Source organism: Lemur catta, chromosome 18 (assembly GCF_020740605.2).
Source record: "Lemur catta isolate mLemCat1 chromosome 18, mLemCat1.pri, whole genome shotgun sequence".
Classification (NCBI taxonomy): domain Eukaryota; kingdom Metazoa; phylum Chordata; class Mammalia; order Primates; family Lemuridae; genus Lemur; species Lemur catta.
In genome coordinates, this window is record NC_059145.1 from 39,819,564 (window position 1) to 39,844,548 (window position 24,985).

At 60.4% G+C, this 24,985-nt stretch overlaps 1 protein-coding gene across 3 annotated transcripts in view; it reads left to right on the plus strand.

Annotated features, from left to right (window-relative positions):
- Nucleotides 1-24,985, plus strand: part of COL7A1 (collagen type VII alpha 1 chain) — a 32,203-nt gene that overhangs the window by 4,091 nt on the left and 3,127 nt on the right. For all 3 annotated transcript variants that reach the window (XM_045530306.1, XM_045530307.1, XM_045530305.1), the window contains 101 exons: nt 1-117; nt 220-366; nt 455-571; nt 648-797; nt 880-1,008; nt 1,650-1,793; nt 1,882-2,007; nt 2,109-2,252; nt 2,831-2,950; nt 3,090-3,233; nt 3,564-3,689; nt 3,790-3,936; nt 4,142-4,264; nt 4,593-4,739; nt 4,983-5,117; nt 5,202-5,348; nt 5,429-5,565; nt 6,039-6,165; nt 6,250-6,396; nt 6,484-6,656; nt 6,755-6,790; nt 6,872-6,898; nt 6,991-7,035; nt 7,106-7,168; nt 7,505-7,576; nt 7,669-7,704; nt 7,846-7,881; nt 8,038-8,109; nt 8,218-8,295; nt 8,481-8,507; nt 8,589-8,642; nt 8,777-8,839; nt 8,945-9,004; nt 9,136-9,171; nt 9,372-9,416; nt 9,496-9,531; nt 9,886-9,930; nt 10,025-10,060; nt 10,171-10,206; nt 10,586-10,618; nt 10,778-10,831; nt 10,909-10,968; nt 11,063-11,098; nt 11,205-11,285; nt 11,387-11,422; nt 11,619-11,663; nt 11,863-11,934; nt 12,172-12,216; nt 12,472-12,498; nt 12,716-12,745; nt 12,863-12,943; nt 13,014-13,049; nt 13,126-13,161; nt 13,252-13,332; nt 13,593-13,628; nt 14,027-14,089; nt 14,176-14,220; nt 15,185-15,220; nt 15,294-15,329; nt 15,447-15,542; nt 15,670-15,705; nt 15,796-15,831; nt 15,938-15,985; nt 16,327-16,362; nt 16,490-16,612; nt 16,696-16,896; nt 16,991-17,026; nt 17,108-17,152; nt 17,335-17,403; nt 17,479-17,523; nt 17,645-17,707; nt 17,898-17,942; nt 18,310-18,345; nt 18,474-18,509; nt 18,667-18,711; nt 18,888-18,920; nt 19,000-19,062; nt 19,187-19,222; nt 19,303-19,383; nt 19,520-19,588; nt 19,728-19,763; nt 19,840-19,881; nt 20,056-20,100; nt 20,188-20,232; nt 20,917-20,952; nt 21,036-21,095; nt 21,236-21,343; nt 21,514-21,585; nt 21,752-21,787; nt 21,913-21,972; nt 22,064-22,108; nt 22,313-22,348; nt 22,448-22,483; nt 22,563-22,619; nt 22,761-22,832; nt 23,350-23,421; nt 23,635-23,670; nt 23,990-24,070; nt 24,282-24,335; nt 24,408-24,461; nt 24,549-24,611. In XM_045530306.1, the coding sequence (XP_045386262.1) occupies nt 1-117; nt 220-366; nt 455-571; nt 648-797; nt 880-1,008; nt 1,650-1,793; nt 1,882-2,007; nt 2,109-2,252; nt 2,831-2,950; nt 3,090-3,233; nt 3,564-3,689; nt 3,790-3,936; nt 4,142-4,264; nt 4,593-4,739; nt 4,983-5,117; nt 5,202-5,348; nt 5,429-5,565; nt 6,039-6,165; nt 6,250-6,396; nt 6,484-6,656; nt 6,755-6,790; nt 6,872-6,898; nt 6,991-7,035; nt 7,106-7,168; nt 7,505-7,576; nt 7,669-7,704; nt 7,846-7,881; nt 8,038-8,109; nt 8,218-8,295; nt 8,481-8,507; nt 8,589-8,642; nt 8,777-8,839; nt 8,945-9,004; nt 9,136-9,171; nt 9,372-9,416; nt 9,496-9,531; nt 9,886-9,930; nt 10,025-10,060; nt 10,171-10,206; nt 10,586-10,618; nt 10,778-10,831; nt 10,909-10,968; nt 11,063-11,098; nt 11,205-11,285; nt 11,387-11,422; nt 11,619-11,663; nt 11,863-11,934; nt 12,172-12,216; nt 12,472-12,498; nt 12,716-12,745; nt 12,863-12,943; nt 13,014-13,049; nt 13,126-13,161; nt 13,252-13,332; nt 13,593-13,628; nt 14,027-14,089; nt 14,176-14,220; nt 15,185-15,220; nt 15,294-15,329; nt 15,447-15,542; nt 15,670-15,705; nt 15,796-15,831; nt 15,938-15,985; nt 16,327-16,362; nt 16,490-16,612; nt 16,696-16,896; nt 16,991-17,026; nt 17,108-17,152; nt 17,335-17,403; nt 17,479-17,523; nt 17,645-17,707; nt 17,898-17,942; nt 18,310-18,345; nt 18,474-18,509; nt 18,667-18,711; nt 18,888-18,920; nt 19,000-19,062; nt 19,187-19,222; nt 19,303-19,383; nt 19,520-19,588; nt 19,728-19,763; nt 19,840-19,881; nt 20,056-20,100; nt 20,188-20,232; nt 20,917-20,952; nt 21,036-21,095; nt 21,236-21,343; nt 21,514-21,585; nt 21,752-21,787; nt 21,913-21,972; nt 22,064-22,108; nt 22,313-22,348; nt 22,448-22,483; nt 22,563-22,619; nt 22,761-22,832; nt 23,350-23,421; nt 23,635-23,670; nt 23,990-24,070; nt 24,282-24,335; nt 24,408-24,461; nt 24,549-24,611 (7,043 nt within the window). The remainder of the gene's footprint in view (nt 118-219; nt 367-454; nt 572-647; nt 798-879; nt 1,009-1,649; nt 1,794-1,881; nt 2,008-2,108; nt 2,253-2,830; nt 2,951-3,089; nt 3,234-3,563; nt 3,690-3,789; nt 3,937-4,141; nt 4,265-4,592; nt 4,740-4,982; nt 5,118-5,201; nt 5,349-5,428; nt 5,566-6,038; nt 6,166-6,249; nt 6,397-6,483; nt 6,657-6,754; nt 6,791-6,871; nt 6,899-6,990; nt 7,036-7,105; nt 7,169-7,504; nt 7,577-7,668; nt 7,705-7,845; nt 7,882-8,037; nt 8,110-8,217; nt 8,296-8,480; nt 8,508-8,588; nt 8,643-8,776; nt 8,840-8,944; nt 9,005-9,135; nt 9,172-9,371; nt 9,417-9,495; nt 9,532-9,885; nt 9,931-10,024; nt 10,061-10,170; nt 10,207-10,585; nt 10,619-10,777; nt 10,832-10,908; nt 10,969-11,062; nt 11,099-11,204; nt 11,286-11,386; nt 11,423-11,618; nt 11,664-11,862; nt 11,935-12,171; nt 12,217-12,471; nt 12,499-12,715; nt 12,746-12,862; nt 12,944-13,013; nt 13,050-13,125; nt 13,162-13,251; nt 13,333-13,592; nt 13,629-14,026; nt 14,090-14,175; nt 14,221-15,184; nt 15,221-15,293; nt 15,330-15,446; nt 15,543-15,669; nt 15,706-15,795; nt 15,832-15,937; nt 15,986-16,326; nt 16,363-16,489; nt 16,613-16,695; nt 16,897-16,990; nt 17,027-17,107; nt 17,153-17,334; nt 17,404-17,478; nt 17,524-17,644; nt 17,708-17,897; nt 17,943-18,309; nt 18,346-18,473; nt 18,510-18,666; nt 18,712-18,887; nt 18,921-18,999; nt 19,063-19,186; nt 19,223-19,302; nt 19,384-19,519; nt 19,589-19,727; nt 19,764-19,839; nt 19,882-20,055; nt 20,101-20,187; nt 20,233-20,916; nt 20,953-21,035; nt 21,096-21,235; nt 21,344-21,513; nt 21,586-21,751; nt 21,788-21,912; nt 21,973-22,063; nt 22,109-22,312; nt 22,349-22,447; nt 22,484-22,562; nt 22,620-22,760; nt 22,833-23,349; nt 23,422-23,634; nt 23,671-23,989; nt 24,071-24,281; nt 24,336-24,407; nt 24,462-24,548; nt 24,612-24,985) is intronic.

Sequence of the window (24,985 nt, forward strand, 5' to 3'; positions counted from 1 at the left end):
CTGCCCTGGAGGGGCCAGAGCTGACCATCCAGAACACCACAGCCCACAGCCTCCTGGTGGCCTGGCGGAGTGTGCCGGGTGCCACTGGCTACCGTGTGATGTGGCAGGTCCTTGGTGGTGAGTGAGAGGTGTGGGCTGAGGGGAGTCCCTGCTCATCAGACAAGATTGTAGATTCCTGAGTCTGTAAGGCCCACTGACCCCTCTGTGCCCCCCATGCAGGTGGGGCCACACAACAGCAGGAGCTGGGCCCTGGGCAGGGGTCAGTGTTACTGCGTGACCTGGAGCCTGGCACGGACTATGAGGTGACCGTGAGCACCCTGTTTGGCCATAGCGTGGGGCCTGCCACTTCCCTGACTGCCCGCACTGGTGAGACGGCTGGGCACATTCTTCAGGCTGGGGTGGGCAGGCAAGGCAGGGCCACAGAGGCCACTGACATCCCATGTGTCCTGGGCAGACACTTCTGTTGAGCAAACCTTGCGCCCCGTCATCCTGGGTCCCACATCCATCCTCCTTTCCTGGAACTTGGTGCCCGAGGCCCGTGGCTACCGGTTGGAGTGGCGGCGTGAGAGTGGTCAGTGCAGGGGCGAGGGGTGGGCAGACAAGGGTCGGGGCTTGGCCTCAGCTGGCCTGACCCTGTCATCTTGCAGGCTTGGAGCCACCACAGAAGGTGGTGCTGCCCTCTACTGTGACCCGCTACCAGTTGGATGGGCTGCAGCCAGGCACTGAATATCGCCTCACGCTCTACACTCTGCTGGAGGGCCGCGAGGTGGCCACCCCTGCAACAGTGGTCCCCACTGGTGAGGGCTCTGTGGGCCTGGACAAGTGAGTGAGGAAGGTGTGGGAGCCTCAGGCCACCTCTCAGGCTGTGCTCTCCAACAGGGCCAGAGCCACCCGTGGGCCCTGTGACAGACCTACAAGCGACTGAGCTGCCTGGGCAGCGGGTACGAGTGTCCTGGAGCCCAGTCCCCAGTGCCACCGAGTACCGCATCACTGTGCGCAGCACCCAGGGTGAGGTGGACACGGCCAGCATCCCCCGACACGCTGAAGTTCCCACCTACGGGGTCTGAGTGCATCTTGACTCCCTCTCCTTCCACTCCTGGGTCCCTACACCCTCCTCCCTGTCTCCTTGTCCATTCACCTCCCAAGATAGCACTGAGCCCAGAGCTGTCACAGAGTTTGCCTGACCCCTTCTCTGGCCCAGCCTGTCTCCTTGCCTGGGTCTAGCTCCACTCCCTGCCCTACGTTCCTGTCCATGGCTTTCTTTCTCCACAACGAAGCTCAGGATGGAGCTGCCTCCATCCCTGCTCCCACGGCCATTCTAGCTGTGACCACTGTCCACACTGACCTCTGCCCTCCCACATCAGTGTCTCAATGGCCTGTGAACTCACACTGCTGTCCACTGACTCCTGTCATCCTACATCATCACTGACCCCTACATCCAGTGTCCCCATCCATCACTGGCCCCTTTCATCCCGTGTCCTCAGCGCTTGCCCTTTCCAGCGGTACCCCGTCTCTCAGAGACCCCCACCATCCCACATCCCATCCCCCAGGATGCTTTTCGTCCTGTATCCCCGTCCATCGCTGACGCCATCATCCCACATCCCTGTCGCTTACTGACCCCTGCCCGCCTGCCCTGCCTTCTCCCTCAGGGGTTGAGCGGACCCTGGTGCTTCCCGGGAGTCAGACAGCCTTCGACCTGGATGACGTTCGGGCTGGGCTTAGCTACACTGTGCGGGTGTCGGCTCGAGTGGGCCCCCGCGAGGGTGGTGCCAGCGTCCTCACTGTCCGCCTGGGTGAGCACTGCAGGAGGCTTGTGGGGGACAGCTGCTTGACTCACTCTGGTCCTAGTCCTGACCTCTGACCTCTGTCTTTAACCCTTAGAGCCAGAAACCCCACCTGCCGTTCCGGGGCTGCGGGTTGTGGTGTCAGATGCAACACGAGTGAGGGTGGCCTGGGGACCTGTTCCTGGAGCCAGTGGATTTCGGATTAGCTGGAGGACAGGCAGTGGTCAGTGTGGGGTGTGGGGGAGGACTGCTGAGGAGAACAACCAGGGTATGGGGTACAGAGGGGACAGGCAGGAGCCGGCCAGCATTTCCCTCTGGTCCTAGGTCCAGAATCCAGCCAGACATTGCCCCCAGACTCTACTGCCACAGACATCACAGGGCTGCAGCCGGGAACCTCCTACCAGGTGGCTGTGTCGGCACTGCGAGGGAGAGAGGAGAGCCCCCCAGTGGTCATCGTGGCTCGAACTGGTCAGGGCCTGACCCAGTCCCCTGGCTCTCTGCCTCCGGTGCCCCCTCAGACATCCATGCCTCCCCTCACAGATCCTTGCTTCTCCCTAGAGCTCTGGTCTCCCCTTTCAGAGTCCCTCTGCCTCCTCCCTCAGAGCCTGCTCTCCCCTTCAGCCTCTGTTAGGCCTCCCTTCTCCAGCTCCCCCTGCCTCTCCCCTAAAACCCCCGCCATCTTTGCCCTGCAATTTCCACCACCTCACCCTTCGGAACCTGGCCACCTTTTTTGCTGGACCCAACTCTCTTCTTAGACTTACACTTTCTCCTTTGTCAGACCCCTCACCACCTCCATCAGGCACCCCCCTTCTCTGTAGGACCTTGTTGGCTCTCAGATTCCTGTCAGCTGCCGTCCCAGATTCCCACTGTCCCCTCCGTCAGAACCCCCACTCCTTCCCCGTCTGACCCCTTCGTTGCCTCCTCTGTCAGGCCCTGGTCTCCTGTTGGGCTCCCGTAGACTTCCCGGCTCAGGTAGCCTCCACCACCTCCCTCATCAGACCCTCCCCTGCCTCCCCTGTCGGACTGCCCATTACCTCTCCCCTTAGACCCAGTGGGCCCAGTGAGGACCGTTCGTGTGACTCAGGCTGGCAGCTCATCTGTCACCATTGCCTGGACCAGGGTTCCTGGAGCCACAGGATACAGAGTTTCTTGGCACTCAGGCCATGGTGGGGACCAGGGGTTTGGGAGGGTCATGGGGGGCAGGTATGGGTGGAATGGGGCCTGGGATTTCTTGGGGAGGTCCAGGTAGGGCCCTGGGGGACAGAGTCTGGCTAGCCCTGGAGCTGCCTCCATCTCTGCTCCCAGGCCCAGAGAAATCCCAGTTGGTTTCTGGGGAGGCCACGGTGGCTGAGCTGGACGGGCTGGAGCCAGATACTGAGTATACAGTGCATGTGAGGGCCCATGTGGCTGGCGTGGATGGGGCCCCCGCCTCTGTGGTTGTGAGGACTGGTGAGTGGACCCTGGCCAGCTGCCAGCCACACCTCATTGGCTCTCCCAACCCACTGTGCATTCCTGACTACTATGTCTGCCCCCTCCGTCACTGCTCAGTGACCCACCCACCCCACATTGACTAAGTGTCCACCCACGGTGACATTCTGCCCCCACACTGCCCCCTCCGAGGCACTAACCTTGTCCCTCTTAGGGTCACCTACACTGATCTGTTCACACTAACCTCATGCTGGCCTTCAGATTTCCGCTACACTAATCAGGCCTGTACTACCACCTGTTCTCTGCAGACACCCGGTGACCCCTGACCCCTTACTTTGCCTCTGTCCCTAGCCCCTGAGCCTGTGGGCAGTGTGTCGAGGCTGCAGATCCTCAATGCTTCCAGCGACGTTCTGCGGGTCACCTGGGTAGGGGTCACTGGAGCCACAGCCTACAGGCTGGCCTGGGGCCGGACTGAAGGTATGACTCCCTGACTGAGACCATGTCCTTCCTGGCTGGGATTGCCCTCTCCAGTCAGCCACCCCCACCCCTGACCGTTGCTGTATGCTCACCTGGCCAGGTGGCCCCACGAGACACCAGCTGCTCCCAGGAAACACAGACTCCGCAGACATCCGAGGCCTCGAAGGCGGAGTCAGCTATTCCGTGCGAGTGACTGCACTTGTTGGGGACCGCGAGGGCGCACCTGTCTCCATTGTCGTCACGACGCGTAGGTGGAGTTTGGGCTGGAGCGAGCCTTGGATGGGTGGTTTGGGGAGCGGGGTTTGTGCTTGCGGTGTCTGGGGGGAGAGGACAGACGGAGGCTGGATGGATGAGAGGGGCGGGCTGGGGCGGTGCGTGTGTCAAGGTTGGCCTGGGATTGGCGCAGGTGCCAATGGGGGCGGAGCCTGCTGATTACCGCGCTTTTGCTCCAGCGCCCGAGGCCCCGCCAGCCCTGGAGACCCTTCGCGTAGGGCAGCGCGGGGAGCACTCGCTGACGCTGCGCTGGGAGCCGGTGCCCGGGGCGCAGGGCTTCCGTCTGCGCTGGCGACCTGAGGGTGAGAGGTGCCCCCGTAGGAAGTTAGGGACCAATAAGGGCGGCGCTGTGGGCGGAGTCGTCGAGGTGGGCGAGGTCTGTCTGTCATTGGGGGTCTGCGGGATCTGTGACAGTAGGTAGGATCAACCACAGAGATGGGCGGCATCAGTGAGGTCATCGAGGATCAGTCAGGCAGGGTCAGTGAAGCGGGCAGGTTCAGTGAGAATGAGGAAGCTCAGTTGGGAGGGTGGACCTGGCTGGCAGTCGATTAGGGAGGTGGGCGAGTCCACTAACACCGGAGCTACCATCCACCCACACACTCCTGGCCTCCACCCTCACCCCTGCCCCAGGTGGCCAGGAGCAGTCCCTGGTCCTGGGACCCGAGCTCAGCAGCTACCACCTGGATGGGCTGGAACCAGCGACACTGTATCGTGTGCGGCTGAGCATCCTGGGGCCATCTGGAGAAGGGTCCTCCAGGGAGGTGACTGCGCGCACTGGTAAGCCTAGAGGGCCCACCTCGCCTTGGTGTGCTCCCCCCACTGATGGCCCACCCTGATTTCCTGTACCCCAGACTAAGTGACTCTTCCTGTAGCCCCCCACTCACTCCCTGATGCTAGGTGATCCCAGCATGACATCCCATGATACTTCCCGAAGATGAACCCGACCCAAGATCTCGGATCTCTCCCCTTTGGATTCTCAGGACACAGCCTCTGATACCTGATCTTTCATTCCTCCTTCAGAGTCACCTCGTGTCCCGCGCACTGAACTACGTGTTGTGGACACCTCGATCGACTCGGTGACTCTGGCCTGGACCCCAGTGTCTGGGGCATCCAGCTACATCCTGTCCTGGCGGCCACTCAGAGGCCCTGGCCAGGGTGAGGGGGAGCCAGGGTTGGCGTGGGCTGACAATTGGGGTTCCATGGAGGAGCTCCTGTTTAACTGAGTTACGTCCTCTGCAGAAGTGCCTGGGACCCCACAAACACTTCCAGGGATCTCAAGCTCCCAGCGCGTGACAGGGCTAGAGCCTGGCGTCTCTTATGTCTTCTCCCTGACACCTGTCCAGGGAGGTGTGCGGGGTCCTGAGACCTCTGTCACACAAAGCCCAGGTATGGTGGGCACGGTGTGAAGGGCCTAAGGGGGTGGCTGGATGGGCTGACCACTTCAGTATCTTTGCCCCCTTCTGCAGTGTGTCCCCATGGTCTGGCGGATGTGGTGTTCCTACTGCATGCCACTCGAGACAATGCTCACCGGGCAGAGGCTACGAGGCGTGCCCTGGAGCGTCTGGTGTCTGCACTTGGGCCTCTTGGGCTACAGGCAGTTCAGGTTTGGCCCTAGACGCAGCCAGACCCCTTCCTCTCCCTGCCCCTCACCAACCCAGGTTTCACACCAGTTACCATCTCCCTACCCCAGCATATGTTCCGGCTTTCAATTAACTTTTTTCTGAGATGGAGTCTCACTCTGTCACCCAGGCTGGAGTGCAGTAGTGCGATCATAGCTCACTGCAGCCTTGAACTCCTGGCTTCAAGTGATCCTCCCACCTCAGCCTCCCGAGTGGCTGGGATTATAGGCACACGCCACCGCACTCAGCAGGTTCTGGCTTTCTCCCAGCTGTCCCCGAGGCTCTAGTTCTTCTCGCCTGCTGGTTGGCTCCCTAGCCTACTGTCATTGCCGACCCCCTAATAATTAGTTCAGGTTTAGTCACACACACCCCGTGTCCCTGTGTTTCCCCAAACTCTGCATATCCCCCATCCCTGCTCCGTCATCTTCCCAAGGCTCTGTGTCCCCCCCTACCCTAGGTTGGCCTGCTGTCCTACAGTCACCGGCCCTCCCCACTGTTCCCGCTGAATAGCTCCTATGACCTTGGAATCATCTTGCGCAAGATCCAAGACATCCCCTACATGGACCCAAGTGGGAACAATCTGGGTGAGGACTGCAGTGGGCATGGACTCCTGAGGCTACCCATTGGGAGCTTGGTGCCCCAGGGTTCTGACATGTCTTTCCTTCCAGGCACAGCTGTGGTCACAGCTCACAGATACTTGTTGGCACCAGATGCTCCTGGGCGCCGCCAGCATGTGCCAGGGGTGATGGTTCTGCTAGTGGATGAGCCCTTGAGAGGTGACATATTCAGCCCCATCCGCGAGGCCCAGGCTGCTGGTGAGGAATAGGACTGAGGGAGATGTGGCCTGGGAATAGGGGTGGCCCCAGCAGGGTTGTCATGTAGGCTGCTGGACCCCTCCTTAGGGCTCAAAGTGATGATGTTGGGCATGGCGGGAGCTGACCCGGAGCAGCTGCGTCGCTTGGTGCCAGGCATGGATCCCGTCCAGACCTTCTTTGCCGTGGATGATGGTCCGAGCCTGGACCGGGCAGTCAGTGACCTGGCAGTAGCCCTGTGTCAGGCATCCTTAGTTACTCAGGTTTGGAAGCGGCTTCTGGGGGACTAAGTGGTGGAGAAGAAGGGGTCTGGGGGTTCTTGGTAGAAATGTTCAGCCTCAAAGAGACCCTGTGTCCACAGGCACAGCCAGAGCCTTGCTCAGTGCATTGTCCAAAGGTAAGTGTCCAGGGTTGAGAGTGTGGGCGAAGGCCACACCTGGGACTAACTCTGACCCTCATCTGACATGTCTTTCCCCAGGGCCAGAAGGGGGAACCTGGAGAGACGGTGAGTGGCCCTGGTGAGGGGTAGAAAATGGGTTGGGCATCAGTGGGGCAGGGGAGGTTGGCAGCACAGAGCTCACTGATGACCCTTTCCAGGGCCTGAAAGGACAAGTTGGGTTTCCTGGCCCCCCTGGCCTCCCGGTGAGTGCCCCCCACACCTGTCCCCATGCCCCAACTGGGTACTGCCTCCTTACCTGCTCTCTTCTCTCAGGGCAGGACCGGTGCTCCTGGCCCCCAGGGGCCCCCTGGAAGTCCCCTTGCAAAGGGCGAGAGGGTGAGTGTGGAGACTTTTCTCAGGGTTTTTAGGAGAGAGAAGGCAGAAGCAGAATTAGGATCCCAGGGTGTTCCTAGGGGCCCAAGGGGAGCTTATACACCACACCAGAGACTTTGGGGCTCTGAGATCTGGGTCCCAGAGGCAGGGAAGGCCTTTGCCTCATCACTGCCCTTGTCCTGGGATTGAGTTCTATTCAGCTCCAAGAGGCCACTTCTCTGCCCCCTGTTCCACCCCCAACAGTAATTTGGGGCCTGTGGGGTAGGGGGCCCCTGGCTGATGGGGCTCCTCCAGGAAAGGGGAGAGTCCCTTCCTGCCCTGACCTCTTTGCCTCCTTAGGGCTCCCCTGGAGCTGATGGGCTTCCAGGCAGCCCTGGCCTCCCCGGGACTCCTGGGACCCCTGGCCCGAAGGTGAGCAAGCCTTGCCCCTGGGGGCCAGAGTGGACAGTATGGTGAGTGGGTGGGGTGGTTCTGACTGTTCTGACTCTGGCCTCCATCTGCAGGGCTCCCCAGGGTGGCCTGGCCCTCGTGGGGAAGTGGTAAGATGCCTTCCCTCCTGTGCTGTCCCGGAGTTCTCCCAGGGTTCTTTCCATGGGGCGGTGGTGCAATGTTGGCCCGTGGGGCCCGCCCCAACACTCTCCTGAGCCCAAGCACCACCCTCTGCTATGTTGTCTTCTCAGGGAGAGCGAGGACCTCGAGGCCCAAAGGGGGAGCCGGTAGGTGATGAGGGAAGGGAGGGGCCAGGATGTCCCAGAGAGGAGTGGGGCTGCCCCAGGCGGGAGGCGTGATAAGGAATAGCTGGGGCTCATCCAGGGGCTTCTGCCTTGAGGCACCATGTCCCAAGTCCTACCCACTGCTCTCTGCCCCTACAGGGGGCTCCTGGACGAGTCACTGGAGGCGAGGGACCTGGGCTTCCCGGGCAGAAAGGAGACCCTGGACCTTCGGTAAGTTCAGGGTATGTGGGGGCAAGTGATGTGTGCTGGGGGGATTTGCAAGAGTGGGTGAGAGTGGGCTCTGTGGCGTCACTCCTTATACTTTGTCTCCTCCATCAGGGCCCTGCTGGACCTCGTGGCCCAGTGGGGGACCCAGGACCTCGTGGTACCCCAGGGATTCCTGGAACAAGTGTGAAGGTGACAGCCTCATGACCTCCATATGATTCAGAAACCTGGTGACCCCTGGTTGCTCTGAGCCATGTGACCCTTTGAGCACCCCCAGGCCCCACCGTGACTCCTCAGCCCACAGTGACCCTCATCCCTCCTGGTATCTGTGGGAGGAGTTGAGGCCCAGGGTCATAGGGTCATGATCTGTTTTCCAGGGTGACAAAGGCGATCGTGGGGAACGGGTAAGTGAGGGACAAGGTATAGTGGGGATGGCTTAGAGTCTGATTCCCCTGACCATGCCCTGACCTGCTGTTCTCTCCCAGGGTCCTCCTGGACCAGGTGTTGGTGGCACTGCTCCTGGGGAGCCTGGGCTGCCGGTGAGGGGGACTTGAGGCTCTGCTGGGGAACCCGCTCAGGGCTGTGGGCAGAGGGACTGGGGGCGGAGCTAGGGTGGTGGTTGCATGCTGGGCTTCATAGTTCTTGGCTTGCATTCTTACTTACTGCCTCCTAGGGTCTTCCTGGGAGCCCTGGACCCCAAGGCCCAGTTGGCCCCGCTGGAGAGAAAGGAGAAAAGGTAGGAAACCTGACTTCTGAGTGCCCCAGTTCTGAGGCAGGAGGTTGGGTGCTGGGGCAGGGCCTCCCTTGGGTCTTCCTATCCATCCATGTGTTTCTCCTTCAGGGTGTCTGTGAGGATGGAGCCCCAGGCCTTCCGGGACAACCTGGGATCCCGGGTGAGCCGGTGAGTGTAGGGGCAGGGGCTCTGAATGCGGTGGGCGTATCTCTAGCACCGCCCACCCCCCACCATTAACCACACTGCTCCATTCTCATGCGCAAGCCCAAATCTCTGAACCTCCAACCTCATCCTTCCAGGGCCTACGGGGACCTCCTGGAGTCACTGGCCCCAAAGTGAGTACCAATGGGGGGGCCGGGGTGAGGGGTGCTATCTGGAACCCCCATGGTGTTAGGCGAGGCTGGAAGATCAGGAGGTAAGGGTTCTCTCCAGGACAGAGGTGGTGATTTCAGAGGTGGGCGGTTGGAGTTTGAGATACCTTGTTTGGGGTCTGACTGTCAAGTCAAGGCCCACTTCCTCTCTTCTCTCTCCTTAGGGTGACCGGGGGCTGACAGGGGCCCCAGGTCAGACTGGAGAGAAGGTAAGTGAAGTTTGGGGAGCTCTCAGGGCCCCAGAGGAACTGGGGCCAGACTCAGCTCTGACCTCTTCTGTTCCATCAGGGTGAACGTGGACCCGCTGGCCCAGTGGGACCCCAGGTTAGCCACCTGGGCTCTGTGCCCCTCCTGGTTCTGACTTCTTGCCCTTGACCCCCACTGCCCCAGCCCCTCACCCCTCCTCACGTGACTGCTAAACCCTGACTGCTAAAGCTGATACAGGCTCTGGCCCTCAACCCCAGCCAGCCGGCTTTTAACCTTCTGACTCTGCTAAACTGACCTTGACTTTCACTGATCTGGTCTCTGTCCTCCTGCCACATTTGACCCCTACTTGGCCTAAATCCCAATCCTCCATGACACCCCTCCAGCTACCACCCCCAACCCTCTAGCCCTTGTTTGCCCATAACTCCCCCACCCCCACCCACCTGGAGCAGCACTTGCATTCCTTTTCCCCAGGGGCTTCCTGGGGTTGCTGGACGTCCTGGAGCCGAGGGTCCTGAAGTGAGTCTGTGACTGTGGTGGGACCAGGAGTGGGACTTTCATGGGTCCCTCCCCTCCTCCTCTCCTCCTGGGCTCACACTTTCTCCACATATAGGGGCCACCAGGACCCACTGGGCGCCGAGGAGAGAAGGTAGGTCCATAGGCTGGGTGTCATTCTGCTGGGTACCAGGGATGTGGCAAGTCGGTGACTGGGACCTTGAGTTCCTAGATGGGTCTATGACCCCCATCCTTTCTCTACAGGGGGAGCCTGGTCGCCCTGGGGACCCAGCAGTGGTGGTGAGTGAAGGGAGGCTGGGGCCCCTGAGCACAGCATAGCCCTTGAGCAGCGACCCACATGTAAACCACTGTTCTGGACTGGATTCCACAACCCTGGGACCCTGGGCAGGCTCACAGCTCCAGGACTGTCTTTATGCCACATGCTGCTTCCAAACTCCTGGCTGGGATCCTGTGACCCCATGACCAATATAAAGGTCATGAGCTCTTCATGTCAGCCCATTCTGTATAACCCCTAGCCTGCTCTCACTGGTGACCTGTGACCTCGGGGCAGAGACTGAGCTCTGTGACTTCTGCTTCTATATAACTCCCATCCCAATTAAGACTTTGGTTGTATGACCCCCAGATGGGGCCAAGCTGTGTCTTTCCTGTTTGTTTTCAGGGACCTGCTGGTGCTGGAGCCAAAGGAGACAAGGTAAGTCCGGTGTGGGTGAGAAGAGATTGTTACAGGGTTGAGGTCAATATTGTAGGGCCTGTCTCTGGGATATGAGGGTCACAGGGTTGTGGCATAATTTCTGGGTTGTGGGGGTAACTAGATCCTGGGACTAGCACTGATGGTCTTTGTCACCTCTAGGGAGATATGGGGCCCACTGGGCCTAGAGGAACTCCTGGAGTCAAAGGGGAACAGGTAAGTGAAGGAAAGTGTTCAGGGGGTGGGGCAGGTGACAGTTGTGCCATTCTAACTACTTATTCTTCAACTTATAGGGCCCACCTGGATTGGCTCTTCCTGGAGACCCTGGCCCCAAGGGAGACCCTGGAGACAGGGTGAGTAAACATGGGGATGGGGAGTGTAACAGAGGGAGATGAGGTGGTTCCTGGGACCCCAACTAAGTCCTGCCCCCCTTCCCATCCCCTGCAGGGTCCCATTGGCTTCACTGGCAGAGCAGGACCCCAGGTGATCACCTGTGACCTTGGGTAACCTCTAGGTGTCTGGGGTCCCCTCCCCTCCAGGGCTACCTGTGCAGGTATCCTGCATCACCTCGCTCTTGCCTCCTCCACAGGGTGACTCAGGGCTTCCTGGAGAGAAGGGAGACCCTGGGCGGCCTGGTGCCCCAGGACCTGTTGGTCCCCGAGGACGAGATGTGAGAGGCTAGAGTTGGGGGAGTTGTGGGGGGAGGGGAGTAGGGGTGTTGCCAGCATTACTGGGGCTCTTGGGACCAGGGCTGACTCTCATGTCTCACAGGGTGAAGTTGGAGAGAAAGGTGACGAGGGTCCTCCGGTGAGACTCCTCCCTGCTGTGGTTTCCAATCCTTTACCCTTGAATTGGGATACCAGTGGGCTGGGGGCTCCACCAGGTCACCAGTTCCTCTTCCTGCCTCCTGTCCAGCTGGTGCCCGGGGCCCTTCTGTCCCTACTCCCTGGGTGAGTTAGAGCCTAGCTCACCTGCACAATGTAGCCCTTTTTCCCATCACCAGGGTGACCCGGGTTTGCCTGGAAAAGCAGGCGAGCGTGGTCTTCGGGTGAGTCTTGGCAGGGAGAGGTATGAAAGTGATGGGGGAGGTGGGCATGAAGGTGACAGGAAACTCTGATGGGGGAAAGGGGTGGTGGGAAACTCTGACATGGATATGGGGGTGATGGGGAACCCGGGGCAATGTGGAGGGTCATGGGGAACATGCAAAGTGCCGGGAGGGTCTGTCTCAGACCAGCTGCTCTTCTCAGGGGGCACCTGGAGCTCGGGGGCCTGTAGGTGAGAAGGGAGACCAGGGAGACCCTGGAGAGGATGGACGAAATGTGAGTCCCAACCTTTGACCTTCATCCCTGACCCCAGCCTCAGCCCCCCAGCCATCCAATTCCCAGCCCGATCCTTCCACCCCAGCCCTGTAGTCCTGAACCCTCACAGTCCTCACTCCCTATGACCCCTGCATCCCAACCAAAGGCCACCAGGGTCCCTATGAGTCCTCATGGTGCCTCCAAAGCTCCCCCACACTCTTGTCTACCCTGAGCAACCCTGACCCCCGCTTTCCTCAGGGCAGCCCTGGACCCTCTGGACCCAAGGGCGACCGTGGGGAGCCGGTGAGTAGTGCTGGTGCTCTGGGCTCGGGAGGGCGGGGAGTTTCTTGGTGCTGCTGCCAGTGCTCTGGCCGGTGTTCACACGAGGAGCCTGAAGGTCAAGTGGGAGCACTGATGGCCACCCTTGGGCCTGGCCTCCCTTCCGGGGTTGGCACTGAGGTGCTGCAGGGAATTGGGGGCAGAGTTGAGCCTGGGCCAAACCTGAGCCATGCCTGGGACCTCAGGGCTCCAGTTGGCTACAGCCATTTCCTTTCCTAGGGCCCCCCAGGATCCCCTGGACGGCTGGTAAGGGTTGCGCTGGGTCTGGGCCTCTGTCATCTCCCTCGCCTGCCTCTGTTGGCTCCACGCCATGTCCCCTCATTCCTTCCACTGACTCCCACTTCCCCCACTGCCCCTCTGATACCCCCTTTGATCTCTGTGGCCCCTCACTGACCCTGTCTCCCCGCACCACCACACTTCCCCTCGTTGTTCCATTCTCCTCACTGGTCACTCCCCCTGGCAGGTGGACCCAGGACTTGGAGCCAGAGAGAAGGTATTGGGGTCTGAGGGTGGGGCCTAGGAAAGGATCCCAGTGCCGCTCACGACAGGGTCTGCCTTGGGCATGCCTTGGCTCAAGGCTGTTCCCTCAGCAAGCCTGTCTCTGCCACAGGGAGAGCCTGGGGACCGCGGACAGGAGGGTCCTCGAGGGCCCAAGGGTGACCCCGGCCCCCCTGGAGCCTCTGGGGAGAGGGTGAGTGTGGTCCTGTGGGGGTGGTGGGCCTAGGAAAGCCTGCTCTGATCTCTTCCTCCCCCATCCTCAGGGCATCGACGGGCTTCGGGGACCCCCAGGCCCACAGGTGAGTGGTGCACTTTCCTCCGTCAGCCTAAGTCCCCGCCTTGGCCTCACCTCTTATCTGACCCTGTTCCCTCCAGGGGGACCAAGGTGTCCGAGGCCCAGCTGGAGAGAAGGTGAGAGGGGTAGAGGTTTTTCAGGACATGAACCTGGGCTCTCAGATCCATCTCTGCCTTCGAGGCCTCTTACCACTCTGTTTTCCTCAGGGTGACCGGGGCCCTCCCGGGCTGGATGGCCGGAGTGGGCTGGATGGAAAACCAGGCCCTGCTGGCCCTCCTGGGCTGAATGTGAGTCGTAGTCACCGCCTGGTCATCCCCTTCCCTTTTCCCTTCACATGAGGGCCCTAAACCTGAGACTTCTCTGGGTGGTCTTGGGCTTGACAAGCTCTGGGGCCAGGTGTGTGATCTGTGTCTTCTCCCAGAGCCCTGCATGGGTGGGGTGTGTTACTGCCACACAGGCCTTGCGTTCACAGCAGCTAGTGGCCCTGTCCGTGGGCAGTGCTCCTGACCCCATGACCATGAGGCACTGACTTTGAATCTCTCCTTAGGGTGCTGCAGGCAAAGCCGGGGACCCAGGGAGAGACGTAAGTAAGGGGAGATGCTGGGGAGGAGGGTGGCTCAGGGGCCCAGCGTAAGAAGGTTCTCATAGTCTCAGCATCAGTGGGTGGGGGGAGGTTGGGTCCAGCTTGTCTTTGAGAGGGGTCTCAGTCCCTGGCAGACAGGTTTTAGTGAAGCCCCCTTTCCGATCTTCTTTGCCTTGGGAGTCTTAACAGGCCCTCCAAGTTCTGGGGGTTCTTCCCTTGGAGTCTCAGCAGGGGTCCCCCCAGCCCATGAGATTTATGTCTGAGGGGATTCTATAGGACCTCCTGATCCTGAGGTCTCTACACTGGAGGAAGATGTCAGTGAGGTCCTCCCAGTCCATGGGGTGTGCCTCGAGAGACATCTCAGGGGCCCTCTCAATCTTAGCAAGGACTTTTTCCAGGGGCTTCCAGGCCTCCGAGGAGAACACGGGACCCCCGGTCCCCCTGGCACCCCTGGAGCACCGGTGAGTCCAGGCTTTCATACTATTCTTTTGCCCCCTTACTCCCCTCACCCCAGCCCTGATGTCTGACCAATGATCCGTTCCCGCAGGGAAAGCCAGGCGAGGATGGCAAACCTGGCCTGAATGGGAAAAATGTGAGTGTGTCCAGGGCAGCTGCAGCATGCTGAGAAATGCCAGTGCACGCACATAGGCCAGATATGCAAGCAATACAAGAGGCACACATGTAGACACGCGTGGACATGTGCCAATACCTGTACACCTAGCCCAGACACAGATACATCCTGAAACAGTTCTATGTGCACACACAGGCTGCCTTGCAGACACAGTGAGTTAGGTGGATGGACCAGTTGGTGCCTGGATGGGTGACATATGCCAAGGTAACCCACAGCCACAGGCATAGGCAATGAGGCATGGATACACTGGCATGAATCCACATTTAGGGCCCTTGGAGACATATTGACCCCCAGATGCTTCCACCTAGACCTGGTATGTGCTAAGTAAGACATGGACCTAGGACTGTATGTGGACCTGTGTTGAGACATGATGAGACACACATTCATGACTCTGATGTGTGACACATGCTGAGACATGCTAACACATGCCTTTATATCCACAGTCACTCACATACATATGGCCATACACATTGAGATACACACAAGACTTGCAGACAGATGCCAAGGCACTGGGGGGCTGTGTACGTGTAAAGCCCATGCCCATATGCGGACACAGGCCAAGGTGTACAGACAGACCGGGACACACAGACCCACAGGTACACATGCTAAGACACACGTGGGTACACGCACACGCCCAGGATGTGGACGCTCACCACCCCAGAGGTGCAGAGATGTGGAGATACATCTAGAAATCCAGAGGCAGAAGGCCACGTGCAGTTACATCTGGGGTGAGCAGGCCTGTGCAAGCACACCCTTGGACATGCCGCAGCTCACTCAGACAGTCACAGGCCACACTCTAAGACACGTGGAGCCGTGGATCTACAGGCACAGACATATAGTCATAGTCATCTGAAATCTGCCAAGACAGTGTCTTGCAACCAGACACCGGTGAACATTTGGGCTGATGTGAGTCCTCTGCCTGCAGGGAGAACCTGGGGACCCTGGAGAAGACGGGAGGAAGGTAAAGCCCCTCGCCTGGGGTCTGCTCTGGCCTCAGAGTGGGGCCATGTCCAAAGCATCATTGTCTTCTTTAGGGAGAGAAGGGAGATTCAGGCGCCCCTGGGAGAGAAGTGAGTGCTGGGGTTCTCTGCAACTTCTGACCCCTGACCCTGACCCTGACCCTGTGGAGTATGGCTTCACTCTTTTCTGGGTTCTCAGTGTCCTGATGCTGACTGCATCCTCCACAGGGTCGTGATGGCCCCAAGGGTGAGCATGGAGCTCCTGGAAGCCCTGGACTCCAGGGCCCTCCGGGCCTCCCAGGGCCAGTTGGCCCTCCTGGCCAGGTGAGTATCCAGGGTGGTTCTGGGACTTGGGCGCAACAGAGGCCATCATGCTTCTAAGGGATACCCTCCTGGGATGCCTTTGTGTTCTGTGTCTTGTGTGAGCCCTTTGTGTTCTGTCATATCTCAGGGCTTTCCTGGTGTCCCAGGAAGCGTGGGCCCCAAGGTGAGTGTGCATGTGCTGGGTAGGCGGTATGGTGAGGGGCAGACCAGGATTGGGGGACATTTCCCCTACCTGATCGTTCTTTGTTCTCAGGGCGATCGTGGGGAGACTGGATCCAAAGGGGAACAGGTGAGGCCCCTACCTTTTCCGCATGCACAGGTAGCCATAGCACCCACATATGCACACGCACGCCTCCCAAGCTGGGTCCTAGCAGCGTGTCTCTTGCTCTCTCCAGGGCCGCCCTGGAGAGCGAGGCCTGAGAGGAGAGCCTGGGAGCATGGCGGTGAGCCAACCCTGGGACCTGGCCCTGGACTCGCGTGCACGCCCATGGGAGTTACTCTCCTTCCCCTCCCCTTGCCCTGAGGCCCCACAGGATCTGTATTGTATGCTCAGCCCCCTGCCCCACTGGGGCTCCTGGAGCCCACACTCAAGAGAACCTGGGCAATGTGGACAAGCCAGGAAGGGGCTCCTGGCGGCCTCCAACCAGGCCTCAACCAAGGGCTAAGGGTTGAGCCAGAGGCCTGGGGAAGAGGGCATGGAGGCACTTTCTAGAACAAGTGTGGGGCAGAAGGCAGGGGCTTCTCCTTTGTGGGCATCTCCTCACCCCAACCCTTGTGTCCCCAGAATGTGGAGCGGTTGCTGGAAACTATTGGTGTCAAGGTAGGTTTTTTAGGGGCTGGAGGTGGGGACAGGTGGGGCCCCTTGGGGCAGGTGTTGCCCAAGGGGCCCAGTGGGTGGGCCGTTGCAGTTATGGGCCCTGCTCCTGTGACCCCTTACTGTCCCTCAGGCGTCTGCCCTACGGGAGATCGTGGAGACCTGGGATGAGAGCTCTGGCAGCTTCCTGCCTGTGCCTGACCGGCGTCCTGGCCCCAAGGGGGAACAGGGCGAGCGGGGACCCCCAGGCAAGGAGGTGAGTGGTGGCTGCTCAGTGGGGAGTGCCCCACGGAGGGTGTAGTTGTACAGCCACCAATATTCCCTCTTCTGCTCCCCCAGGGCCCCATCGGCTTTCCCGGAGAACGCGGGCTAAAGGGAGAGCGTGGAGACCCTGGCCCTCAGGGGCCGCCTGGCCTGGCCCTTGGGGAGAGAGGCTCCCCTGGGCCTCCCGGCCTTGCCGGGGAGCCTGGAAAGCCTGGTATTCCTGGGCTTCCAGGCCAGGCTGGAGGTGCGGGGGAGGCAGGAAGGCCAGGAGAGAGGGTGAGCCTCGGGACTGGCCAGGAGGGCTGGGGGTTGGGGTGCGGAGGGGCTGGACCCCACAGACATGGCCCTCACCCTGCCCTTTGCATTTCAGGGAGAACGGGGAGAGAAAGGAGAGCGTGGAGAACAGGTGAGCTGGGACGGGCTCCGCAGGGCAGGGCTGCCTGAAGGCTGTGCTGGGGCTACCACCCCGTTTTCTTCTCTTCTGCAGGGCAGAGATGGCCCTCCTGGCCTTCCTGGACCCCCTGGCCCCAAGGTGATCACCCCAGCCCTGCCCTGGGCTTGTGATGGGTGACCAGGAAGGCACCCTCAGCTTGGGCCCCAGAAATCCCATGTGGTATCTCTGACCCTATAACCCTCTGTGATCCTGTGATCTGTGATGACCCCTCCATGCCTCTGTGACAGACACATCTTTCCCCTGTCACCTTGTGCCTACAGGTGGTCGTGGATGAACTAGGTCCCAGACTCCCTGGAGAACAGGGACCCCCTGGACTCAAGGGTGCTAAGGTCAGTGTGTGGGATCAGCTTGGGGGCAGCCCCTGCCATGGCACCAGGGCCTGACTTCACATCTCATCCCCACAGGGGGAGCGAGGCAGTGCCGGTGACCCAGGCCCCAAAGGAGACAGGGTGAGGCCTCCCACCCGGCTGTTTACTTCCCCCTCATTTATGGAGGCATGCCAGGGCTGTGTGCACATGCGCATGGACACATGGCAGGGGTCAGGGCTCAGGCACGATGCTTTGCCTGCAGGGCATGCCAGGCGTCAAAGGAGAGAGCGGAGAGCCTGGACAGAGGGGTCTCAATGGCAGCCCGGTGAGTCTTTGCCTCACGGGCCACATACGTGCAAGAACATGGCTCTTTCATGTATTGTCCTGTGTGTAGGGCTGGAGTCTGCACTGCCTGGCACTGTCTGGGTCTTGCCTCCAACTGTCTACAGGGATGGTGGAGGGGAAGCTGGGCATGGGAGACAAGAGCAGTGTAGCCTTAAACCTGTTCTCTTCAGGGTCTACCAGGAGAGCGTGGCATGGCTGGGCCTGAAGGGAAGCCGGTGAGTGGTGGCAGGAGTGGCCTGGCCCAGGCTCTGGACCCCTGCTGGGTGCTGGCACGCGCGCGCATGTGTGTGTGTGTGTGTGTGTGTGTGTGTGTGTTACTTGTCAGTCGGGGGGCTGTGCCTTCCTGCCCAGGAGTGGGTACATGTGCACGATGTCTGAGAGGCTTGCTGTGTGCGTGTCTGTGTGTGTGTGCATGTGTACAGGCCCATGTGTGCTGTCCATGAGGTGCAGGCCATAGGTACACGTGCTGTGTGCCTGGGAGGGGTGGGGTGTGGAAGTGGCCCCCAAGGCCAAAGCCCCCAGAAGGTGGGAACAGGCCCAGGGGAGGCCCAAACTGAGGCTCAGCGCACCTTCTCTATGCAGGGTCTGCAGGGTCCGAGGGGGACCCCTGGCCCAGCGGTGAGTACCCAAGAACTCTCACCTCTCCTGCCCCCACCCTGTGCCCTGCCCCAGTGAGCAGTACTGCCTCAGTGTCTCTGGTGGGGTGGGGATGATTCCCCCCATCAAACTCTTTCTCTTCTTAACAGGGAGGCCATGGAGACCCTGGACCATCTGGTGCCCCAGTGAGTGATGAGGGAGCATTGCCTGGTGGGGGTCCAGGAGGGATGGGACGGCCATTGGTCACTGCTGCTGAGCCAGCTAGGTCTTATCTATGTTAATCCACTAAGCCCTGGCAGATAGTGTTGACCCCTGTCCCCTACCCTTGACACTTTTCTCTAGGGTCTTGCTGGCCCTCCAGGACCCCAGGGACCCTCTGGCCTGAAGGTGAGTACAGGCATGGGGGGTATGTGAATGGGACGAGGAGAAGGCACGTTGGAGCCATGCCCACACCCAGGGTCAACACTGGCCAGCCTCCTGGATGTCATTCCCTGCCATGAGGCTGAGCACCAGGAGGCATGTCCACATGGGCTCTGCTCATGTGGTCTCTGGATCATTTGCAGGGGGAGCCTGGAGAGACAGGACCCCCAGGACGCGTGAGTGGCCCAGCTCATGGGTTGCGGTCATAGGGAGATGGGTGGGGTTGGCACTGCCCTGAACGTTTTCTTCTTCCAGGGCCTGCCTGGACCTACTGGGGCTGTGGGACTTCCTGGGCCCCCGGGCCCTTCAGGCCTTGTGGTGAGTGAGTCTCTGTGGCCCCTGCAGGGACACCATATTCCTACCCCTGTGGTCCCCTTTTCCCCCATGTTCTCCTTTGTCCCTTGCTCCGTGTCACTGTCACATCTGACTTATTCCCCCTCAGGGTCCACAAGGGTCACCAGGTTTGCCTGGACAAGTGGTGAGTCCTAGGGGTCAGGGGCTGGACCCCAGGGGTCAGGGGTCAGCAGGCAGGCACCTGACAAAGCTCCCCCCTCTCAGGGGGAGACCGGGAAGCCGGGAGCCCCAGGTCGTGATGGTACCAATGGAAAAGATGGAGACAGAGGAAGCCCTGGTGTGCCAGTACGTGTTTTGGGGAGAGGTTGCTGCAGGCCTACTGTGGGGTCCCGGTGCCCAATTGTGTGCCTGGAATGTGAGGAGTGGGCGGCAGGGGCGGGTCATGGAGAGGCACTGAGCCCCTCGTGCTGTTCTGCCATAGGGTTCACCAGGTCTGCCTGGCCCTGTCGGACCTAAAGGAGAACCTGGACCCATGGGGCCCCCTGGACAGGTGATGTTTGACCCTGACCTCCACCCCCTGCACCATCTCCTCTGCCTCACCCCCAAGCCTTAGTCTGAATGCCATCGGGATGGCAGGGAGGGGCAGGGAGAAGGCAGAGGCTGGGCCCCTCACTAGGCATTCCCCACAGGTGGTGGTCGGGCCCCCTGGAGCAAAGGGAGAGAAGGTGAGTGTGCGGGAGGCCAGGGAGGAACAGCCAGGCCGTGGGGGCCAAGGAGCCCTACTGACCTCGCCCTCCTCAGGGAGCCCCTGGAGGCCTTGTTGGAGACCTGCTGGGCGAGCCGGTGAGTGTGGAACGTCTGACAGCAGGTGACCTCTGACCCATGGTTGATCCAGCCCTGTGATCCTCCACTTCCATAATATGCCCCACATTTGACCCCTGGCCTCATGCCTCCCTCTTGGAGTCTCATTTCTCTGTGACTGATGCCTCTATTGCCTCCTGACCTTTGTCTCTACAGGGAGCCAAAGGTGACCGAGGACTGCCAGGGCCACGGGGCGAGAAGGTGAGGTGGGGCTGGCCCGGGCCTGGACTCTGGGCAGAGAAGGGGAAGGCTGGGTGGCTGAACCCCCTCACCACACATTCTGTGCAGGGGGAAGCTGGCCGTGCAGGGGAGCCTGGAGACCCTGGGGAAGATGTGAGTCTGGGGTCTGGGCGAGTGCAAGCCTGGCTTGAGGAGTACGATTGTGGACATGAGGGACCCTTCTTGGGCCTGTGTGCATGTCTGAACCCCTGACTCTGGCTGCGCGTCCCAGCATTCTGGAGCCTGCTTCTTGGAGCACACGGGGACACACGCTCTTGGCTTCCACACTCTGCGGGCTTGGGTGCCCCCTCTTGGCTTCTATGTGCCTGTCCTTGACCTTCTCTTCCTCAACGTGTCTGATGTCCCAGGTCTCAGGACATATCTGAGTTCTTGTGGGCCTCTCCTTGGTCATGTGTTTATAATTCTTTCTCCCACCCCCGCCTGTCTGAGTTCACCTCTGTGATGACATCTGAGCTCCCTGGGAATGGACACGTTGGAGTTCCCACGTATCTGTGCTCATGTCTGTGGTTCCGGATGTCTGCACTCATGTGTGAGCTCCATGTGCCTGTGGTCATGCCTGAACTCCCACATATCTGTGGTCACATCTGAGCTTCCCTCTTTCTGTGCCCTCAAGGGTCAGTCCATTGTCCTGTCTGAGCTCCTGTGAGCCAATTCTTGGACACATGCCTAAGTTCCCATGTGTTCATGTCATATCTGAACTCCCCTGGGAATATTTTTGGCCACATCTGAGCTCTATGCTCATATTCCTACTTTCTCAAATGCTGTTTGTTTTTTCAGGGTCAGAAAGGGGCTCCAGGACTCAAAGGTCAAAAGGTACATGTACCTAGATGGGCCCCTGCTGGGGTTCATGGTCCTGGGACTCTCTGAGCCTGATCTGACCCCTCTTTTCCCCAAAGGGTGACCCAGGAATTGGGGTCCAGGGCCCCCTTGGGCCAGCTGGTCCTCCAGGTATGAAGGTAAGTCAGGGCCCCCTCACCAGTGGCAGGGTCAGCGGGCAGGGAGGCCACTGGAGGTGGGAGCAAGAGGGAATTCTGGGGCTAGTCCTGGAGTGGAGTTCCCACGGTGACCACTCCTCTCTTGGCTATCTTTATTTCAGGGAGATCTGGGACCCCCTGGGACCCCTGGTGCTCCTGGTGTTGTCGGGTTCCCTGGTCAGGCAGGCCCTCGAGGAGAGACGGGTCAGCCGGGCCCTAGCGGAGAGCGGGTGAGGGGGCTGGGAGCAACATGTGGGGACTTGGTGACTTCAAGACCTCTGAATCCAGTGGGGTGAGGAGGCAGTGGCCCTGCCTTGGGGGCTCACAGTCTTTGTCGGGGGCAGAGGGGGAGGAGGGTTCCCAAGTCATTCTCTGCTTCTCTTGCCCATTTTTCTGGTAGGGTCTGGCAGGTCTCCCAGGGAGAGAAGGAGCCCCAGGCCCCTTGGGGCCACCTGGATCACCAGGGTCAGTGGTGAGTAGAAGCCACATGTCCCATGTGTCTGTTGCCTGAGTGTCAGTGACTATCCATTGGAGGATTGGAGAAGGGGACTATGGCACACTGGGGCACACATGCTGGGGCACACATGCGTGTGTGGGCTTTGATGGCCAGAAGACCCTCACTTCACTCTGACCCACAGGGAGCACCGGGGGCCTCTGGACCCAAAGGGGACAAGGTAGGTGGGACAAATGCTGCTGGCTCAGACCTGTGCCTCACCCCCTCTAATCTCCACTGACCCCCCATGACTTCTGTCCCCCACTGATTCACCTCACTTATCCCTGGTGTCCTGTTGATCTCCAGGGAGACCCTGGAGCAGTGCTGCCCGGGCCTCGAGGCGAGCGCGGGGAGCCAGGTGTCCGGGTACGTATGTTCTGCTCCACAGCCAGGGCCCCCCGGGGCTCCCTTCATCACAGCTCTTGCCTCTGGTCAATGACCTAATGTCCCCATCCAGGGTGAAGATGGCCGCCCTGGCCAGGAGGGACCCCGAGGACTCATGGTGGGTCCCACTGGGGACTTCATTCCCCTGCCTGTGCCCTCTGTGCCCTTGGAACACTCTCTGCAGTCCTCCCCAGGCCTCTGGTTCTCCTTGTCGACTCTCCTGTCCTCTTTGTCTGGTCCTCTCTCCTCATTCCTCCGGGTCCCCCTTGGTCCTCCACCGCCCTCAAATTCCCATAGCTCACAGTCACTTTCTCTCACACAGGGGCTCCCTGGCAGCCGTGGGGAGCGTGGGGAGAAGGTAAGAATGTGAGGACCAGGCCCTGGTGTGAGTGGGAGTGGGGATTCAGGACTGGGGACTCCCTAGTTTGGGTGGGACTCACACTCTTCCACCCAATAGGGTGACGCTGGAACCGCAGGGCTAAAGGGTGACAAGGTGAGTGTGGGCATAGGGGAGGGCAGGGACAAGGGACCAGGATGTTCCTTACTCCTCTGACTCCTCCTGACCTCCTCAGGGTGACTCAGCCATGACTGTGGGGCCTCCGGGGCCACCGGGTGCCAAGGGGAACATGGTGAGTGGGTCTGGTTCATGTGCAGACTGGGGCTCCCCTGGATGTGGGAGGGCTCCTGTGGCACTTGCCCAGGTCATCTGAGAGCTCAGACCCCCAGAGGGTGACCTCCAGCTCCTGACTGGGACTTCTGACCCGACCCAGGGTGAACGAGGGCCTCGGGGCATAGATGGTGACAAAGGACCTCGGGGAGACATTGGGGTGCCTGGCGACAAGGTACAGCGAAGAGGATGGGGTACTCTATATGGGGTCCTGTGGGCTTGTGGGGCTCCATAGAGGGTCTGTGAGGGCAGGAGGGGAGGACAGGAGGGGGCTTTCTGGGGGTCAGAGGGGAAGGGGGATCTGTAGGCTATAGGGACTCCACAGGGTGCTGAGAGGATGGGGGCTCCGAGGAGGGCTCAGGGCCTTGATGTGAGGTCAGGAGGAGAGCTCTGTGGACTGTGGCCCTGTGAGGGGCTCTGTAGGGGCAGGAAGAAGGCTCCTGGGGTGTAAAGGGTGCTCCAGATGGGATCAAGGACCCAGCGATAAGAGGGAGGGCAAGAGTCTGGGGGTCTTGGGGTGAGAAATGAGCGGCTCCATGGACCACAGCCCCAGCTCCACCCTGATGTGGTATGGGCCAGATGGGACGGGGCCCTGGGGATGGTCAGTGGGAGCAACACTGAAGAGTGGGTTCCAGTCATCTTCTAAGCCTGAGATGGTCCTGATTGTGTCCCTCTCCTGGTCACTTCCACAGGGCACCAAGGGAGAACCTGGTGACAAGGGCTCGGCTGGGTCGCTGGGAGCACGTGGACTCACGGGACCCAAGGCAAGCCTCAACCCAGGCACAGGTCCAGAGCCATGCATGACACACACCTGTTCCTGGGTGTCAAACATTGGAGGGTTTCTGGCTCCTTTGCTGTCCGCCACATGTGTGCAGCCTGGGCCTTGGCCGCTGAGTAACCGAGTGGCTGCACATACAGCAAATAGGCCAGCAGGGGGACAGTCACACTGATGGGCTCCCCCAATCTGTTTCCCACAGGGAGAGCCTGGTGCAGCAGGGATCCCTGGTGACCCGGTAAGGTGCCCGTTCTCTTACAGGGAGCCCCTGTCCCCATAGGGCCACATCACTATGGGGGCCCTGCCCGTGTGGTAGTCTGCCTTAGAGTGACCCAGTGCTCATGGTGTCCTCACATCGCCCAGGGGCCCCCACCTCCACAGTAATCCCCTGGAATGGTATCCCCTGCCCATGGTGGCCCTGTCCCTATGGCAAACCCCAGTGGCTCTGGCCTCCCGAGGTGACTCTTACCCCGTGGTGTTTCCTGCCTACTATCCAGGGTGATTGTCTTTGATTCCCACTGACCCCCTGACCTCATCTTGACCCCTCTCCTCCCTAGGGATCCCCGGGAAGGGACGGAGCCCCTGGTGTCCGAGGAGACAAAGGAGATGTTGGCTTCATGGGTCCCCGGGGCCTCAAGGTAGGAAGGAGATAGTTTTTTTTCTCCTGGTGAGGAAGGCTTGATGTTTGAGGGTGAGGGATCTGGGTCAGATGTTGGGGTATCCAGGGTTGAATGTGTGCTGTTAGGGCAGGGGTTGAGTGTCTGAAGCCAGTTTGGTTTGGAGAGCTGGTTTTGGGGTCATAAGGTGAAGTGTCCAGAAGTGGCTTTTTCACCTGCTTTTCTCCCTTAGGGTGAACGGGGGGTGAAGGGAGCCTGTGGCCTTGATGGAGAGAAGGGAGACAAGGTACAGAGGGGCTGGGGCTGGGGGCTACAGGGCCTGGGGCCTAAGGCTGACCCCTCCACCTGACGCCTGCAGGGAGAAGCTGGTCCTCCCGGCCGCCCCGGGCTAGCAGGACGCAAAGGAGAGTTGGTGAGTGCGGGGCACGCTCAGAATGAGGAGCGGCCGAGCGGCCAGGGCCGAGCGGCCAGGGCCGAGCTCATGTCTTCTTTTCTCCAGGGGGAGCCTGGTGTGCCAGGCCAGTCAGGAGCTCCTGGCAAGGAGGGTCTGATTGGTCCCAAGGTACAGGGTCTCTCGTTGGTGAACATGGTTGGGGGGTCACCATGGGGCACAGAAGATCATGTAGGGTCATGGGGGTTTAGGGTCCAGGAAGGTCATGGCGGGTTGGGGCATTGGGGGTGAAGGGGGCTGGTCTTGAGGTTTCAAGGAGGGCTGGGGTCGCAGTGGAGGGTTGGGATGAAAGGATGGGAGGTGAGCAGGGAAAGTGTGTGTCAGGGCAGAGGGCTCCAGTGGGGTTGGGGTCACTGGGATCACAGCACAGGTGTGGTAAGGGCACAGGTGCTTGGGCCATGGAAGCTTATAGGCCTTGGGCCAGAAGGCTCACAGGTGTTAAGGAGCTGAGGGAGGGCAAGGCAGGTCTCTCATGCTTCTTCTGT